Below are 17,110 nucleotides of genomic sequence, written 5' to 3'. Positions count from 1 at the left end.
CTCTGAAACACCCAAAAGCCTCCATCCCCACAGAATTTTCACTACTAAGCCTGTTTTGCAGCCTGCTGAATAGGTCTATTCTCATAGTAGTTCTCTATTTGACTTCACTTTATCTATGTGAACACTCCTACCCATAGGGCACTTGTCAAAAACCATCAGCAGCAATTGTTTAACACTAGAGTGTTTAGGGGAGTGACAGTGTGTGTCTGCGTGATAGATGGAAGCAATAAGAGGGCACAGGGGAAAGGGGCCATAGGCATAAGATGATGGAACAGAGAGCCTGAAGGGTGGGGTATAGAGAGTGTAGGGGAAGGGAGAAGGCAGACAGGTAAAAGGAAAAAGAATGTTAAGTGTTGTTCAGCCTCAAGACTGACATGATGAAAATATTGTGGTTTTTGTAAATTAGAATGCATGCTTTATTATTAAAAAAACACAATTGAAAATGTTAAGGACCTTTTTCCTCCTTGCTTTTTATAAGAAACCATCACAAGGCATAACTTGTGGTAGTAATTCTGTAGAAATATACATATATAAAATATATGTATATATCTTTTAAAATAGTATTTTTTTCGTAGCAAAATATTCGTTAGTGTCATCATATCATAGGCAGATCTACAACCCCAGAGTAATTCCCATGGTTATGTTACATGGCAAAAAGGACCCTGCATTGTAATTAAGTTTATTAATCAGCTGACTTTAGCATTGGGAGATTATTCTGGATTGCCCAAGCACTTAATAATAGGAGAAACTGGAGAGATGCAGCAGCAATAGTCAGTGGTTTCAAATATGAAAGGGATTTGACATACTATTGTTGGCTTTAAAGATAGGAAGGCGTGGGGGCAAGGAAACTCTCTGAAGGAAATTCATCTGGCAACAACCTAAATAATTCTAGAAAAGGATTCTTTTCCAGAGTCAAGAACAGAGCCAGGTGGTTCTTCTCTTCTAAAGACATCTCCATGGGCCAGTTCCACCGCAAGCTTCCCAGAGAGCATATGTTCTGCCGTACGGACACCGAACTTCCCCTAAGATGGCCGCCCCCACGGTGCTCTCGCCTAACGGCTCTGGCTCGGTTACCTGCAGCGCACCGTTCGCTTATTTTTTGTTCTAGTCCCGCTTGCTTCCGTTTTTATACGGCTTCTAAAACGCTTTGCATTTACAATAGTGATTGAGGTGCCCAGAGGTGACTTTAATTTTCCATTGAGCTGAGACGTCACAGCCATCATGACCGCTAAGAAGGGATGCCGCGGCTTTGTGGTAATAATGGGTTCTGGCCTTTGAGAAGTTTGCGCCGTTCACTATCCCCTGCAAGGAGAAGACCAACTTATTTCTGTTCCCTGTCTGTTCAGAGGACTTTACCCCCACGCTATGTCTGCCTGTGGGAACTCAAGCCTCTGATAAGCTCTCCATTTTCTGCCAGGGCTGAGGTGTCTGGAAACCCGACAGTTTAAGAGGCCCCTGTCCACCGCGTCTCGCGGCCGCTGTGACTTCTGTACGTCACGTACTCAAAGATGGCCGCCCCCGGAGCGGCGAGGTGACGCCGGCGCGGACGCGTCTCCTCCTGAGGAAAAGCCGGAAGGCCGCATTCCGCTCTCCATGGAAACGCGGCTGACCCTCTCTGAAGGTTTAGAGGGGGAGGGAGTTGGGCGAGGGGCCCAGAAGTGGAAGAAGTTTAGGGAAGTAAGTTCAGCTTTTAAGAGGTCGCGGCCATTCCAAGGAGAGTCAGGTCAGTGTGTGGGTCAGGGCGTGGAAACGTGGTGGGAGGGAGCATTCTGAGAGCGTCTGCGTTGTTGGTGGCGCTATATGGTGGAGGTAGCGCGGCGGTTGGGGGAGGCGGGGGCGGGTGTTTCCTTTTGGAGGGGAGCTGATAGGAGTCCCTGGTGGGTGTCTGTGATAGGATATCTTTGGGGGTCCCTCATGGAGGCTCTGGTGGTCAGTGATTAAAGGCCGGAATAGATCAAGGACCAAGAGTACTGAGGTCAGGGATTGTGGTGCTCGCGGGTCACTCCCCAGTGGGGCTCAGTGATTGAGAATCGATGGGGTGGCTTTTGTCAACGAATGTGACTTCTGTTTCACATTCTGGATTAGTCTGAGGCTCAGTGATCGATGAATCATTAAGGGAAGCCAGTGTACGTGTGTATCTACTCCAGGTTTTTGTATTTTATCTGGCGGGGTGGTAGTCTTTTGTGTAGAGACAAGTGAAAGCTGAAGTCTTTTCACAAGAGCCCTGGCTGGTTTTGTGTGTGTGTGTGTGTGTGTGTGTTGAGCTCAAACTTTGGCTGCTGGAACAGACTTGATGAACGTTAGCATTTCCTAAAAGTTTCAGGTCCAAGTACCTCCTCCACGATGAGTTTTCTAATCCTCTGGCTTTCCACAACAACCCATGCTCTTGAACCTGCAGAAAATGAAAGTTTTTTGGGGGTGAAGGGAGGCGGATGAATAAGCTTTCTATTTAACATTATGTTTTTTTTTAATTACTGCGCACAGATTAACAAGAGCCTATTTGTATCCTTCCTCTTGCAAATGCACTGCATATTTTTATGGGTGTTTCAGGTTTTGTATGTTAGTATATAAAGGCGGCTATTTTCCCAGTATTTATATTTTTGAATTGTTTTCTAAATTTGTATTTATAACTCGTATCCCTTTTCTCTGTCTCCCTCTTTTTTTCTATGTGTTTCTTGTTCTTCATGTTGAAGTGTGTATATAAACATTTTTTTTTTTTTTTTGAGATGGAGTGTTGCTCTTGTCGCCCAGGCTTGAGTGCAATGGCTGGGCTCACTGCAACCTTCGCCTCCTGCATTCAAGCCATTCTCCTGCCTCAGTCTCCGAGTAGCTGGGATTACAGGTGCCCGCCACCATGCCTGGCTAAGTTTTTGTATTTTTAGTAGAGACAGTGTTTCACCACGTTGACAAGGCTGGTCTCGAACTCCTGACCTCAGGTGATCCGCCCACCTCGGCCTCCCAAGGTGCTAGGATTACAGGTGTGAGCCATCATGCCTGGCCGTATATAAACACTTTTAAATATATATAAGGACTTTTAAAGAGGTGTGACGGTAACATTGTATAAAGGAAAAAATGTAGTTTCTCACCATCCATATGGACTCATTTAAAAAAACTGATATGAGAATTACCTACTGCTTAGGCATGATGCTGTGTGGATTCTCCTTTGTGACCTCCCCTTTCATCTTCATGTTACTTCCACACTTCACCGAAGAAAGGCATTTGGCCTACATTGAGGATCTTGTGTTTCATTGGTTTGAGAGAACCAAATAAAGAGACAAATATTCAGGGCCACACGTTAAGGTGAATGTACCCCCGAAAGTTGTTTTGCTCCTCAGTCCACAGGTCCTGGATACCCTGGGAAGAGACAAGAAGTGAATGAAGAAAGAGGAAGATTCCAGGACCTAGATACGATTTCTGTGGACACCCCTCACTGGTGATGGGTTTCTAACTAGAAATTTAAGGCAGATCCAGAGCAGACAAAGACAGAGTCACAGAGTATCCCAGGTGCTGGCCATTTCCCACAGCAGAAGAAAATGATCAATGCCCAGGTGACTTTTTCTGTATTTTATTCTCTCCTTTATTCCATAGTGGATTTGTAGAGACCTGTAAGAAATCATTTCAGAATCTAGAGAGAAATAAACTTTAAATCTAACTCCAACATCATGGCAAAGTAAGATCAGGCATATAGAGTTTATGTGATTCCTACAAAATGACTGATGTTGGAAAATAATGCCTGACTAGAAGATCCTTTCCATTACATTAGCTCTCAGTTTGCATCTGATGTCTCTGACAGCCAGTACAAGAAAGTCATGCTAAGTTTTGCAGTGACTGTGGGGAGAAAGCAGACAGGTTCCTCAGGAGATCATTATTTCATGGCACTTAGATCTCAAGAAAAATTTGCTGTTCTTCCCAGAGGTGATATGGTAAACAGTGTTTTGAACTAGTTTTCTAATAAAGGCAGAAGATTTCTTACTGCTGTTTATTAGAGGGTTCTTCAGAGACTCCTATGGAAATAGACCAGGCAAAGTCAGTGAACACAATTTTTTCAGGGGACGAAGGCAAGGCCACACACTCAAGTCTTGCGTGTCTGTGTGAGCTTATTTAGGAATAAAATCTAAGTGACCTAAGAAAATGGAAGGCGTGCATAGCTTCCATTTTCCTCAACAGGTGGCTGAACTGGCATTAACTGCAGATTTGGCATTAGGGGGTTGTCTGATAAGGTCTTGAGTCGTTGGGTGCCATGTTTGATAACTTCACCTGATCTCAGAATATACAGTATCCTTCTGCATTTTCACATCCAATTCTTGTATACTTTTATTGCTTTCATTTTTTGTAATTACATAAATTACTCATGGATTCCAAAGGGAAAAAATTCTTTTTTTTTGGTTTTGGATTTTTGAGATGGAATCTCACTCTGTTGCCCAGGCTGGAGTGCAGTGGCGTGATCTTGGCTCACTGCAACCTCTGCATCCCCGGTTCAAGGGATTCTCCTGCCTCAGCTTCCCGAGTAGCTGGGATTACAGGTGTGCGCCTGCATGCCTGGCTAGTTTTTGTATTTTTAGTAAAGATGGGGTTTTGCCATGTTGGCCAGTCTGGTCTCGAACTCCTGACCTCAGGTGATCCACCCGCCTCGGTCTCCCAAAGTGCTGGGATTACAGGCGTGAGCCACTGCACCTGGCCCCACAGGGAAATAAATTCTGATTATGAAGTACATACTGGTTAAAAAAGTAAACTTCCAGGCCAGGTGCAGCGGCTCACGCCTGTAATCCCAGCACTTTGGGAGGCTGAGGCAGGCAGATCACCTGAGGTCAGGAGTTCAAGACCAGCCTGACCAACATGGAGAAAACCTATCTCTACTAAAAACACAAAATTAGCTGGGTGTGGTGGCGCATGCCTGTAATCCCAGCTACTCGGGAGACTGAGACAGGAGAATTGCTTGAACCCGGGAGCTGGAGGTTGTGGTGAGCCGAGATCGCGCCATTGCACTCCAACCTGGGCAACAAGAGCGAAACTCCGTCTCAAAAAAAAGTAAAAGTAGATTCCCTCTTCATAACTTTCTTCCTAATCCTCTTATACTGCTTCAACAAATGTTTGGTAGCACGTACTTGCTGTCACTGAACTGTGTGCATCTCTGTATGTATGTGTATTTATGAATCTATGTGTTTTATGTATGTGTCCGCATATATAAACACATTTATTATGACTTCTTTTGCTTCAGTGAAATCACATTCCACCTGTTGGTCACCTTAGATCAAGCTTGTACAACCTGTGGCCTGTGGGCTGCATGCAGCTCAGGATAGCTTTGAATGTGGCCCAACACAAATTTGTAAATCTTAAAACATAATGAGAATTTTTTGCATTTTTTTTCCAGCTATCGTTAGTGTTAGTGTATTTTATGCGTGGCCCAACGCATTTCTTCTTCCAGTGTGGCCCAGGGAAGCCAAAAGATTGGACACCCCTGCCTTAGATGGTATAGTTTTGGAATATAAAGGAATAATCACTGCAATTAATTGAAGAATATTGACTGTATAAAATTCCGTTTGTCTAAAGTTATACATGAAAACATTGTTAAACTATGTAAAGTATTTAAATGAGTGCCTGCCACATAGAAACTGATACATGGAGGCCTTTGTGCCTTAAATCTTTGCCAATACTTAAAAATATGACATTATCAAATTATACAATTTTCAATGGTCCAATATTCTTTTGTCTTATTTTGCATTTTCCTCATCACAGGTGAGGTTGAAAGCCTTCCTGTGTATTTCTTGGCCAACTGGATTTTTTTCTCTTGTGAAATGCCTGACTTTATGATTTTTACATTAAAAAAACTTTTTTCTTACTGGCTAATGAGTTGCTTATATCTACTATATATTGATCTTTTGTTTATTGCAAAGTTTTTTAGCCTGTCATTTTTCTTTCAGCTTTATGATCTGTTTTTCAATGTAGAAATTAAATTTTTTTTTCTCATAAAATCTGTCCCTATTTTTTTCCTTTATGGCTTTGAACATGAATATATTTCATATTTCCTTCTGCTTCCACAGGTTCTTTTGCTTACTGGTTAGGACTTTAAAGAGGAAAAACTTATTTTTGAGTATGAAATTAGGTAGAAACCTAAGTTTTTGTTTTCAAACAGATTTATTTCTCGTGTGAAATAATTCCGAATGCGATAAGATCAGCAGCATTAAGAATTTGCAGACTCCACCAAGTCTGTTCTTTTCTTTGTGTATTAATCTCTGTGATTATATGGGGATAGATTATCCCATCAATTTGCACCTAGCTCTTTCCTGCCTCAAGATCCTACTACCATGTGATTATAAGTCATGTTGAGACAGGAGAGTGGCAGTTTAGTTGACAAGAGGGTCTCAATTTATTTTCCAGTGGCATTCAGGGCTAGGCCATACCATACAATTTGCCAATTGCCACAGAATCAAGACACTGAAGACATTATTCTGCACTTTTCTTGCTTCTTTTGTTTCTGTGGAAGTCAGTTGTTAGGACATTTTATTTTTCTTTTGATGGTAATGCATCTTTTCCTTCTATTAACAGTTGTTTGTATAATGTTATATGTGCATCTGATGTTCAATAGTTTCAGTCTGATGTGTCTAGGTGCAGATTTTCTGCTTGGCTTTGTTGATTTATTAAATTTGAGTTATAGGATATTTAATCAGTTCTGAAAATTTCTCAGTCAGATATTTGGAAATTGCTTCTCTTATTTGAATATAATATTTCAAAAACTATGTATAGGCATATGTTAGGCCTCACTCTGTCTTCCATATTTAGTAAACTCTCCTTCATACTTTCTGTCACTTTGTATCTTTGCTTCATTTTTCAGTTATTTTAATTTTTTGAGATAGAATCTCACTCTGTCACCCAGGCTGGAGTACAGTGGCATGATCACAGCTCACTGCAGCCTCAACTTCCCTGGGCTCCAGCGATCCTCCCACCTCACCCTCCCAAGTAGCTGGGATCACAGGCGTGTGCCACCGCACCTGGCTAATTTTTGTCTTTTTGGTAGAGACAGGATTTCACCATGTTTCCCAGGCTGGTCTTGAACTCCTGAGCTCAAGCTATCCACCTGCCTCAGCCTCCCAAAGTGCTGGGATTACAGGTGTGAGCCACCACACCTGGCCCTGTTATTTTTTTTACTGTGAATTCCAACTCACTAATTATCTCTTCAGTGTATTTAATATAACCTTTCTGTTAATAGACACACATACCTGTGACTGTATATGTATATATACATATACGTATATATATATGTATATATATGTATGTGTTTATACATATATATTTAATATATGTTTCCAAGAATAAGTTTTCTCAATTTGGTTACTCTTTAATAGTTTCTCATGTTTTCTATACATTTCTATTTTTTAATCCATTTAATAATTAAACATGAATGTAGTGTCCTGTGGTTCTAGCATCTGAAGTCTCTCCATGTCTTATGCTAGTATTAGCTGGGAAGGCTTACAGTGAATGAAACAATTTATATCAGATATCTAGATGTCAGTAGCATATACTTTCTTGACTGGTCAATAGATACCAAAATTAAAATTTGTACATAAAACCTGTTTTTACTGAGAGGATTTGATATAAAACCTTAATTTTTGTTGAGCAAATAGGGCACTGTACAATTATAGAATACTTGGGGATTCTCTGGTAATATTAAAAAATACAATAGACTTATAGATGGATGCAGTCTATATGGTTAATGTGAGCGGGACAACTTCCCTTCACATTCTTTTCATGTCAGTAAAAGAGAAACACTTCCTATTAAGCAAGGCTCTGTTTTCTTACAGGAGTTGCTGACACTGGAGGATGTTACTGTGGAGTTCACCTGGGAGGAGTGGCAGCTCCTGGACCCTTTTCAGAAGGATTTGTACCGGGATGTGATGTTGGAGATCTACAGCAACCTGGTATCAATAGGTGAGGACAGCTGCTCTGTGTCACCTGGAGGGTGCCCAGTCTGTGGCCTTTGCTTTCTCAGTTGCTTACCCTTGGAAGTTACTGCAGTGCTCTGAATATAGATTTTTGGCACATCCTCTGACTTCTGATAAAAGGATATACAGTCACCCCTCAGTGTCCAAGAGGGATTGGTTTCACAACTTTCCATGCATATGAAATCCACAGACGCTCAAGTCTCATATAAAATGGCATTGTATTTGCATATAACCTACACACATTTCCTCCTGAATACTTCAAATCATCTCCAAATTATACCTGATACTTAATACAATGTAAATGCTATGTACATAGTTGTTATACTATATGTTTTAATTTGTTTTTTTTTCTTTAGAGACAGTGTCTCGGTCTTTCGCCCAGGCTGGAATGTAGTGGTGCCTTCATGGCTCGCTGCAGCCTTGAACTGGGTTCAAGTGTTCCTCCTGCCTCAGCCTCCTGAGGAACTATGCCTACAGGTGCAAACCACCATGCTTGGCTAATTTTTTTTTTTTTTGTAGAGATGGAGTCTATGTTGCCCAGGCTGGTCTCCCACTCCTGGCTTCAAATGTTGGTTTCATGTCAGCCTCCCATAGTGCTCGGATTATAGGCAAGAGCCACTGCACTTTGTATTTTTTTATTGTATTTTTAATTGTATTTTTTTATTGTTTTTCTAAAAATATTTTCAATCCATGGTTGGTTGAATCCCTGGATGTGAAATTTTCAGATATTAAGGTCCGACTGTAATGTGCCCTTTCCTGAGAGAAAAACCTCTACTTTCAGATGTGAAAACTGTCTAGTTACTTAAATGTAACATTCTCTCACATTTCATACCCCAGCCCAATCCAGTGTGTCTGTCTTCTATCATTTCCCATAAACAGGTTATCAAGTCAGCAAACCAGATGCACTCTCCAAGTTGGAACGAGGAGAAGAACCATGGACAGTGGAAGATGAAAGGCACAGTCAAATCTGTCCAGGTACGTGAGAAGCAGCAAGTCATATTATAGTCAGTGAAAGAAGGCTGTGTGGGTGTCTGAGGACACAGAAGCAGCGCCTACGTTAGGAATGGGAATCATTTTCCCTCCACAAAAAACCCTTCCCATCTTATTTTAAGGTTGCATTCTCTTTTAATACCATACATGTGTCCTGTCTGTGCTGGTGTTGTATTGAATGTCCTCTACCTATGGAGTTCTCTTCTTAAAAGTCTCTATTATTTTTGTTTACTGTTTACCTAGAAAGGACTGTTTTACGTCCTACATCAGTTCTAGTCCAAACCAGGTCATAACTTACATCTGTCTCAGAGTACTTCCTTTGTACATTTGATTTCTGCTTTTCCTTTAGTTCATCTTAGACAGTAGCATTGTATTCATTTCCCTAATGTGTTTTTCCCATTATAGATTTGTTTTTTCAACAGCTTAGATAATTTACATACCATATAATTTTCCAATTTAAAGTTTTATTTTTCAGTGCCTTTTAGTGTATGAACAGTTATGTAACTGTTCATAGTCAATTTTGGAAGATTTTCAAAGCATCACTTAAAAACAAAATTGTTTCCAAGCCCCCAGCCCTAGGCAATCACTAATCTACCTTCTTTTTCTTTTATTTTCTTTTTATTTTTTTTTCGAGATGGAGTCTCACTCTGTCACCCAGGCCGGAGCGCAATGGTGTGATCTCAGCTCACTGCAACCTCCACCTCCTGGGTTCAAACGATTCTCCTGCCTCAGGCTCCCAAGTAGCTGGGATTACAGGTGCGCACCATCATGCCCAGCTAATTTTTGTGTTTTTGTATAGAGATGAGGTTTCACCATGTTGGCCAGTTTGGTCTCGTACTCCTGACCTCGTGACCCACCTGCCTCGGCCTCCCAAAGTGCTGGGATTACAGGTGTGAGCCACCGTGCCTGGTGGCTTTTATCTACTATAGATTTTTATCTACTTTTTATCTTTTTATCTCTATAGATTTGCCTGTTCTGGACATCTTATATAAATAGAATCATGAAATATATGGTCTTTTGTGTCTGGCTTCTTTCATTTAGCATAATGTTTTTGAAATTCTTCCATTCTTTAGCATGTATCAGTGCTTCATTTCTTTTTATTGTTGAATAATATTCCATTGTATGGATATACCACATTTTATTTATCAATTCATCTATTGAATTAACATTTGGGTTGTTTCTACTTTTTGGCTTTTATGAATCATGCTGCTATGAACGTTCATGTACAACTTTTTCAGGAGCATATGTTTTCATTTTTCTTGAGCCTTCACCTAGGAGTAGAATTGCCAGGTCATTTGTAGACCAGGAGGGGGTCCAAGTACAGTACTTCTGGTCCTCCTCTCACTGTGGACATTACATCTCTTCCCAGCCACAGTGTGTGACAATACAGAGTATTAACAACTAGGGAAGTTCACTTGAGCCTTTGGTGGCCAGAGTTTTGATTAGGTTTCAGTCACATACAGCCCACATGGCTGACTTTTAGTCTTCATCCTCTCCCAGAAGTAAGGCTAATACCTAGAGTGTCCAGTTTTTCCAAAGGCTGGAACTGATATGGCATGGGCCAAAGCCCCTATCATGAATCATATTGTTAAACTGTCCAGCGGCTAAAGCCACCAGGCAAACAAAGACACTCCTATGGGCCAGGACATTCCAGGGGCCTAGAGATCATTTCCTAATAGCTAAGAACAAATGCTAGATCTCTCTTTGGATGAGGTTAGAGCTAGATCCTCACTACACAGAAGATTACCATAAAAATTAACAATAAAGGGGTTAATTAAGGAATACAGAGAAAATAGAGCATATGGCAGGATAGTCAGAATTGCAGCAAGAGTATGATGTGCACAAGGCATATCTAGATTTTGAATTAGGAAGATGGTGACATGAATTAAGAATGAAGGCATGGGCCAGGTGCGGTGACTCACACCTGTAATCCCAGCACTTTGGGAGGCCTAGGTGGGGGGATCACCTGAGGTTGGGCGTTTGAGACCAGCCTCACCAACATGGAGAAACCCCGTCTCTACTAAAAATACAAAATTAGCCGGGCATGGTGGCACATGCCTGTAATCCCAGCTACTCAGGAAGGCTGAGGCAGGAGAATCACTTGAACCTGGGAGGCAGAGGTTGTGGTGAGCCAAGATTGTGCCATTGCACTCCAGCCTGGGCAACAAGAGCGCAACTCCATCTCAAAAAAAAGAATGAAGGTATGAAATAGAAATTGTGCAAGGCCATGGGCCTGACTATCAAAAGACTGGCCTCACGTTGGCCAAATACAGGTCAGTGATAGAAGCTGCTTGTTGGAGAAATTGTGGAGCAGAAACATGGTAATATTCATGATAATGTAAACTTTTTTTTATCAAGATGACTTTTGATTGTATATATGAGTAATTGAGGTAGCATGGTTGAAGGTTGGTTAATTTTATATTTTTGTCTTTTCACAAAATATCTTGGTAGTCTGACCTTTCACTTGGATGACAGCAGTGTAGAAATAATAAGAAACAGCTAAATATCTTAAGAAAAACTGAAGGCGAAGATCCACAACCTTTGTCTAGAAGTTTATCCTTTAGTACAACTTAACTGATACTGAGACATAAATATAGCATTACTGAAGTAGATGCTATTGGTGGCAGATGAGGAAACAGTGTATCAGGGACACTGAAATGGGAAAAATTGGATATGACTTTTTTTTTTTAGGCAGGGTCTCACTTTGTTGCTCAGGCTGGAGTGCAGTGGCATGATTTTGGCTCACTGCAGCCTTGACCTCCTGGGCTCAAGCAATCCTCCCACCTCAACATCCCAAGTAGCTGGAACTACAGGTGCACGTAACCATGCCTGGCTAATTTTTGTATTTTTTTGTAAAGATGATGTTTCACCATGTTGCCCAGGCTGGTCTGGAACTCCAGAGGTCAAGTGATCTGCCCACCTTGACCTCCTGAAGTGCTGGGATTACAGGCGTGAGCCACCATGCCTGGCCTTTTTCTACTGCAAGAAGAATGTGATTGAAGAAAGTGACAGTTTTCATATCCCATGCAGCGGCACATTTTCTTCTGAAGGCAACTACATGGTACACTGGCCAGTTGCAAAATTCCTTATCATTGTTTTACTGTTTCATAATTAATGGAACATATGATAACGCAACACAGCTAAACCAAAGGTTGGAGTGTTGACTATAGGAGTTGTTCATTAAACGTGATGGATGTTTTTGGAAAGTTAGATTGTAGTCTACAGATTGAAGAGGGGCAAATTTAGTAACAATGAGCACACAAGAGTCTATCTCAGTTCAGTTAATTTCAACAGATGGAGATTTCCAATTCTTACTTGCCAGGTAACACATATGTGAATGTATTTGTTCTATATATCTCAGTAAGCATATTTCCCTGATCTTTGTATTCACAGTTTGGTTCCTCTAACAGGGCTTAAATAATCCCAAAACCAAATGTTGGAATGTCTAAAACCTTGGTTCTGTACTTTCATCTTTCATTCTACATGTCTTCTCAACATGGTATCCTGGCTCAGTGCCTTGGCTCATACCTATAGTCCCAGCACTTTGGGAAGCAGAGGTGGGCAGATCACTTGAGTCCAAGAGTTCAAGACGAGCTTGGGCAATATGGCAAGACTCCATCTCTACAAACAATACAAAAATCAATCAGGCATGGTTGCATGTGCCTGTAGTCCCGGCTACTCAGGAGGCTGAGGTGGGAGAATTGCTTGAGCCTGGGAGGTGGAGGTTGCAGTGATGCAAGATTGTGCCACTGCATGCCAGCCTGGGTGACAGTGAGACCCTGTCTCAAAAAAAAAAAAAAGTCATTCAGTCCTTTTTTCTCAAATAATATGTATGTATTGATTATTTCCATGCTGCCTTCTCCATTTATACCTCCAACCAGATTCTTGATGTCTGTGTTACATATTTGATAACCATTTCAAAGTGTATGTTTCACAGAGTATACTTTACATGTTCTGGACTGCAGTAATATTTGCCATCTCATTATCAGATGCCTTCATCTACCCAGTGGCTCAAGCCATATAGTTAGTAATCTTTGAGTCCTCACTTTCCTCACTCTCCCCATTGAATTCATCATTTAACCTTGTCTTTTCTTTATACAAATATATCCTGCTTTCCTTCAAATCTCATCATCTACACTGCTCCATCAAACCACACTTAACATCACCAACTCCTTCTTTTTTTGTTCCTTCTTATTGTTTTTCCTAACTATAATTCAGCATCAGTGAAAAGAAGGCATATTTTGTATATCCCAAATGCCAGCAGAGTGCCTTGTCCATAGGAGTCATTCAACAAATACTAGTGGAGTGAATAAATACAACCCTGAGAATTGTGAATCAGTTGCCTTTTCCACCTTTGTGGTCTGGTGTCTCCCAACATTTTGTGGAATGGTGTTCCTCCAAGCCCTGTTGTTTGCTTGTAATAATGACTTGCTTGTATTTTACTATGTCCGCATGTTTTGCAAGGTCCTATTTAGAAAGCTGTCAAATCGGCCGGGCGCGGTGGCTCACGCTTGTAATCCCAGCACTTTGGGAGGCCGAGGCAGGAGGATCACGAGGTCAGGAGATCGAGACCACGGTGAAACCCCGTCTCTACTAAATATACAAAAAATTAGCCGGGCGTGGTGGCGGGCGCCTGTAGTCCCAGCTACTCGGAGAGGCTGAGGCAGGAGAATGGCGTGAACCCGGGAGGTGGAGCTTGCAGTGAGCCGAGATTGCACCACTGCACTCCAGCCTGGGCGACAGAGCAAGACTCCATCTCAAAAAAAAAAAGAAAAAAGAAAGCTGTCAAATCGATACAGATTGTCAACTGCCTCACCTTATTTGCACACAGACTGCTTTTACTTTTTGGTTTGTTTATATTATTATGTTTTTACCAAAGTGTATACATGAAGTTGCTTTTATACTATTATCGTAGTATTGTCATTAAATAGCCATATTTAAAAACACCTGGCCAGGTGTGGTAGCTCACGCCTGTAATCCCAGCACTTTGAGAGGCCGAGGTAGGGGGATCACCGGAGGTCAGGAGTTCAAGACCAGCCTGGCCAACATATTGAAACCCTGTCTCTACTAAAAATACAAAAATTAGCTGAGCATGATGGCACATGCCTGTAATCCCAGCTACTTGGGAGGCTGAGGCAGGAGAATTGCTTGAACCCAGGAGGCGGAGGTTGCAGTGAGCCGAGATCATACCACTGCACTCCAGCCTGGGTAACAGAGTGAGACTCTGTCTCAAAAAATAATAATAATAAACAAAATAAAACACCAAGCATTTTTTTTTCTAAGAAAACAGTTTTATCCCCAACAAGATTATAAAAGGATTCACTGTTCTCTTCTTTCCTAGAAAACAGCAAAGTTGATGATCATCTGCAGGATCACTTGAAAAATCAAAGGATGCTGAAGAGTGTGGAACAATACCATGAACATAATGCATTTGGAAATACTGCCTCTCAAACCAAAAGCCTTTGTCTTTTCAGGGAAAATCATGATACATTTGAGTTATATATAAAAACTTTGAAATCAAATTTAAGTTTAGTCAGCCAGAACAAAAGCTGTGAAATTAAGAACTCTACTAAATTTAATGGAGATGGGAAATCATTTCTTCATGGTAACTATGAAGAACTTTATTCTGCAGCTAAATTCTCTGTAAGTACAAAATCCAATAGCACTAAATCCCAAGTCAGTAAGCATCAGAGAACTCATGAAATAGAAAAAAACCACATATGCAGTGAATGTGGGAAAGCATTTGTCAAGAAGTCTCAGCTCACTGATCATGAGAGAGTTCATACAGGAGAAAAACCTTACGGATGTACTTTGTGTGCAAAAGTGTTCTCCAGAAAGTCCAGGCTAAATGAACATCAAAGAATTCATAAAAGAGAGAAATCTTTTATATGCAGTGAATGTGGAAAAGTCTTCACCATGAAGAGCCGTCTGATTGAACATCAGCGAACTCATACTGGAGAGAAACCCTACATATGCAATGAATGTGGAAAAGGCTTCCCAGGCAAGCGTAATCTCATTGTACATCAGCGAAATCATACTGGAGAGAAATCTTATGTATGTAGTGAATGTGGAAAAGGCTTCACTGGGAAGAGCATGCTTATCATACATCAGCGAACTCATACAGGAGAGAAGCCCTATATCTGTAGTGAATGTGGGAAAGGCTTCACCACAAAGCACTATGTCATCATACATCAACGAAATCATACAGGAGAGAAACCATATATATGCAATGAATGTGGGAAAGGCTTCACCATGAAGAGCCGTATGATCGAACATCAACGAACTCATACAGGAGAGAAACCCTACGTATGCAACGAATGTGGAAAAGGCTTTCCCAGGAAGAGTAATCTCATTGTACATCAGAGAAATCATACAGTAGAGAAGTCATATCTATGTAGTGAATGTGGAAAAGGTTTTACTGTGAAAAGCATGCTCATCATACATCAGCGAACTCATACTGGAGAGAAGCCCTACATATGCAGTGAATGTGGGAAAGGCTTCCCCTTGAAGAGTCGGCTGATTGTACATCAGCGAACTCATACTGGAGAGAAACCTTACAGGTGCAGTGAATGTGGGAAAGGTTTCATTGTGAATAGTGGACTGATGTTACATCAGCGAACTCATACTGGAGAGAAACCGTACATATGCAATGAATGTGGAAAAGGTTTTGCCTTTAAGAGCAATCTTGTTGTACACCAGCGAACTCATACTGGAGAGAAACCCTTTATCTGCAGTGAATGCGGAAAAGGCTTCACTATGAAACGCTATCTCATTGTACATCAGCAAATTCATACAGAAGAGAAATCTTGTATATGTAGTGAATGTGGAAGAGGCTTTGCCAAGGAAACTGAGCTTGCTTTACATAAGCAAGTTCATACTGGAGAAAAACCTTATGGATGCAATGAATGTGGTAAAGGCTTCACTATGAAGAGCCGTCTAATTGTTCATCAACGAACTCATACAGGAGAGAAACCCTTTGTATGCAGTGAATGTAGAAAAGCCTTCTCCTCAAAGAGAAATCTCATTGTACATCAGCGAACTCATAATGGAAACAAACTCTAACAATGCAATGGACGTGGTCATGCCTTTGGGAAGAAAATCTGTCTTGTACAACATCAGAGATTTCACGGTATAGATTTTCTACATGTGTACTGAGTATGAAAAATCATATTTCAAAATCCAGTGTTATTCACTAGGATGAATGCTATCAATGTCAGAAAGGCTTCAATATGAATTCAGGCTCCGAATTCTTTGATGTACCAATGTATAGAAAATAACTCATCTGAGAGAGATTCTGTGGACTGGGGGTAACCTTTCATTTGTCAACCTTCATTAAAACTATGACAGCGTCCACATGACAAATGTGTAAGGTACATAGTCCTTTTGCAGAGAATCTGAACTGATTACATACAAACATTCATGCAGAGAGAAAACCATGTTAGTAATATGAACTGATTAAACAGCAGTGTGCTCCTAGCATACATGCATATAGGCAGTGTAGAGCAGCCTGTTGCTAGATTTTCACCCTTGGAAGATAATGCAGTTTGCAGGAGTGAATTTTAATGAATGCAGAGAATGCAATAGTGCCTTCAGTGATTAATTACCTCATATTGTATGTCACAATAAATATGTAGGAAATAAACTTGATATATCCAATGCAGAAAAGTCTTGAAAATTTTCTAAGTAACTATGTCATGAACAGTATTTACTGAGATAAATCTTACAAAGGGGGAGGCTAGGAAAGCCTTCTATGGGAAGAAAGACCCTATCTCTTCAGTGATCATAATAGATCATCAATGAACTTACACATACTAGCAGCATTATCACAGGAAAGCCTTTGCCCAGAAATAAAACCTTAACAGTTGGCAGATATATTTCATATTGGAGAAAAAGTTTTAGATGGCAGTGAATACAGTAGGATTTCAGTGATACATGCTGCCTCATCATCATTACTTCATACAGAAATAAAACTTATATGAAGAGTAACTTTAAAAAGGATCAGGAAATTCATGAAGTAAAAAAGTCTCATGAAAATGATACATAATGCCGGGCACGGTGGCTTGCGCCTGTAATCCCAGCACTTTGGGAGGCCAAGGTGGGTGGATCACTTGAGGTCGGGAGTTTGAGACCAGCCTGACCAACATGGTGAAACCCCCTCACTACTAAAAATACAAAATTAG

General features: G+C 40.9%; 1 protein-coding gene across 1 annotated transcript; it reads left to right on the top strand.

Moving 5' to 3' along the window:
- The first annotated feature begins 1,293 nt into the window (after window positions 1-1,293).
- On the top strand, window positions 1,294-16,590 carry ZNF432 (zinc finger protein 432). The gene is made up of 5 exons (XM_030821199.1): window positions 1,294-1,723; window positions 3,336-3,548; window positions 7,800-7,926; window positions 8,820-8,915; window positions 14,272-16,590. The coding sequence occupies exons 2-5, from the start codon at window positions 3,534-3,536 to the stop codon at window positions 15,990-15,992; spliced, it is 1,959 nt and encodes a 652-aa protein (XP_030677059.1). The 5' UTR covers window positions 1,294-1,723; window positions 3,336-3,533; the 3' UTR covers window positions 15,993-16,590.
- The last annotated feature ends 520 nt before the right edge of the window (window positions 16,591-17,110 follow it).

Source organism: Nomascus leucogenys, chromosome 10 (assembly GCF_006542625.1).
Source record: "Nomascus leucogenys isolate Asia chromosome 10, Asia_NLE_v1, whole genome shotgun sequence".
Classification (NCBI taxonomy): domain Eukaryota; kingdom Metazoa; phylum Chordata; class Mammalia; order Primates; family Hylobatidae; genus Nomascus; species Nomascus leucogenys.
This window is presented reverse-complemented; position numbering and strand designations above follow the sequence as displayed.